General features: G+C 34.6%; 1 protein-coding gene across 1 annotated transcript; it reads right to left on the bottom strand.

Moving 5' to 3' along the window:
* Positions 1-601: 601 nt before the first annotated feature.
* LOC110684612 (peroxidase 57-like) lies at positions 602-2130 on the bottom strand. Its single transcript, XM_021861049.1, has 4 exons — positions 1900-2130; positions 1612-1791; positions 1282-1447; positions 602-1145 (listed from the first exon to the last, which is right to left on the bottom strand). The coding sequence occupies exons 1-4, from the start codon at positions 2122-2124 to the stop codon at positions 727-729; spliced, it is 990 nt and encodes a 329-aa protein (XP_021716741.1). The 5' UTR covers positions 2125-2130; the 3' UTR covers positions 602-726.
* Positions 2131-2387: the final 257 nt, after the last annotated feature.

Below are 2387 nucleotides of genomic sequence, written 5' to 3'. Positions count from 1 at the left end.
TTCAAGAAATACAAGCTTAAAATAGAGTAACATAATAATGGGCTGCAGTAGATTGTTGGAAAAAAAATGAAACAAAGGTCTTGGATCAGATGTGGGAGTCCAAAGGTTAGTCATGACTCATGAGAGACCTTCCACCTTAGGGCGAAGCCTTTAGTTACATGAAATTTTATACTCCGTATGTAATAGGAAGGTTCTACGGAGTTGTATGTACTACGGAGTAGTTGTTTCGCCTTTTTCGTTTCCTCAAAACCTTAAACCTGAAATTCATCACATGTTTTTGGGCCTAATAACCGTGTTGGACTTGTTAGGCTTGCTAAGTTGCTATACTAGTATACTATGATTATATGTTTCTTTCATGTGTGTCATCACTCATGAGTCATGACCCTTAGGAAAATAATCATGCCCTTTGCCAATACATACAGTCCGTTTGTTCTATCTAGAGGAAATTGAGAAAAGTAATTATTAGACCTTTTCCTATCAAAATCAATAGCAAGATAATATAAAACATCTTTTCATCATAAGATTTAAAACTCCACATTATTCACAAGGGAGTAAAGACACAACTATAAGTATAGTAATCTTATTAATAATATTGCATTGGTATAACAGTGAAAAAACACTTCAACAAGTACATAATGAATTCAGACAAAAAACCCTAAAGAAATTGAAGCAATATAATGAAATAATCGAGGTACAATCAAAAGAATGTAAGTAAAAATGTGGTTATTAATAATAATAGCGGACCTTCTTGCAAGTTCCAAGTCTAACCTCACCATTAGTGTTAACTCCGACTAAGGCCAATTTGCGCATGGCCGGACCAATTTTAGTCGGAAATATGCTATTGTCCTCAGCAGCTCTTCTAACAATGTCCTTAGTCCAAGGATGAATAGCTAATTGCTGATCAACTTCAAGAATACCTTCACCTTTCATAATTTTCTTGAAGAAAACATTGTCCATAACGAATTCGCTTCCTTTAGTTTGGTCAAGGAATGCCTCATTGTTAGACACGGTGTTGCGGGGACAAGTCTTCTTTAGGGATTTGAGCAAGCCGTTGGACATGGCTGGGTCTGATTTCCCGGTATTGTGGAAGTTGTATAGACGGTCTTGGAAATTGTTACAGTGTGAAGTTCCGACAGTATGACAACCTGTATAACAAATACACACGTGATTATATTACTATATATATATCGTTATGTATGATTAAGTTATACGAAAGTGTATTGTTCATTATGCAAGGACTCTTGTGTGTGTTACATGCCTCCTATGAACAAGAATAATTACCTAGAAGGTATACAAAGTCCTCGGTGTTTAAGCCGTGTTTAGCAAACAATTGAACAGCTTGGGGGACAGGGATACTTGGCTTTGGAAGCAACTGAAGTGCTTCACTCGCTTTTGATATACGACCATCTTTTCTTCCAGTTTCTACGTTGTACCAATATGCTCCACCCTGTAGAGTAGAATTAGCAAAAGGAAACAAAATGCATGTTAATTTTAAGGCGCTTTTTTTTTTTTTTTTTTTTTTGCTGATTGCAAAATAAAAAATTTTAAGTCCAAAATTAAACAATTAAGCTAAGGAAAATGTTCCAAGGCTTAATAACATGCTTAGCTTACCAAGTATGTAGCATCTCTAGCAGCTAGAACAATAATGTCAGCACAAGAGACAACTCCAGGGCATCGTCTATCAAGAGCAACCTTTGCCTCTTCAACGATATCAAAACCACGAACACTTAGATTAGGGGGTGCAGTTTTCTCAGTGCCTTGACCTTCGAGCAAAATTGATGCATCACAACCCTACATTTTTTTTTAATCAATACATGCATAATAAGGGCTTTTACGTACATAAAACATAACAAGGTTGTAATTAATATTAAATTATCAATGAACGTCGTGATCACTCACCCTAACGAAACAATCATGGAACTGCAAGCGAATAAGATCAGCAACGGTATCTTTATCTTCATCGAAATGCTTCTTAACAACGGAGTAAACGATGGCCTCAGCATCGACTTTGCTACATCTCTTCTTGTAGTAGCCGAATTCAAGTTTGCCATAACAACCCCCTACAAGGGTCATTAGAAGGAGCCCAAGGGCTAGTGCTGCCGTTGAAGATTTCACTCTTGCCATATCTTCTTAAAAATCTAAAACTAGAATTATTATTATTATTATTATTATTATTATTATTATTATTATTATTATTATTATTTTTATTATTATTATTATTATTATTATTATTATTTTTATTTTTATTTTTTTTGATTTTTTGTTGTGTGAAGAAAATGTATGAATTCTAGGGGTAAATATAGCTGAATTTTAAAGCTTTAAAATGTGGTAACTTGTTGTCACGTTTAATGAAGAGTTGGCTAGTTGTACCACAATTAACGTGCAAT

This window comes from Chenopodium quinoa, unplaced genomic scaffold, assembly GCF_001683475.1.
Source record: "Chenopodium quinoa cultivar QQ74 unplaced genomic scaffold, ASM168347v1, whole genome shotgun sequence".
NCBI lineage: Eukaryota > Viridiplantae > Streptophyta > Magnoliopsida > Caryophyllales > Amaranthaceae > Chenopodium > Chenopodium quinoa.
Note: the sequence above shows the minus strand (reverse complement) of the source record. Positions and strands in the feature narration are given on the sequence as shown.

Excerpts from the sequence above, each read along its gene's own strand:
- LOC110684612 (XM_021861049.1), bottom strand. The coding sequence starts at position 2,124 with ATGGCAAGAGTGAAATCTTCAACGGCAGCACTAGCCCTTGGGCTCCTT. Across the intron at positions 1,792-1,899 it reads TCCATGATTGTTTCGTTAGG|GGTTGTGATGCATCAATTTT; the intron begins GTGAGTGATCAC and ends AAAAAAATGTAG. Across the intron at positions 1,146-1,281 it reads GGACTTTGTATACCTTCTAG|GTTGTCATACTGTCGGAACT; the intron begins GTAATTATTCTT and ends TTTGTTATACAG.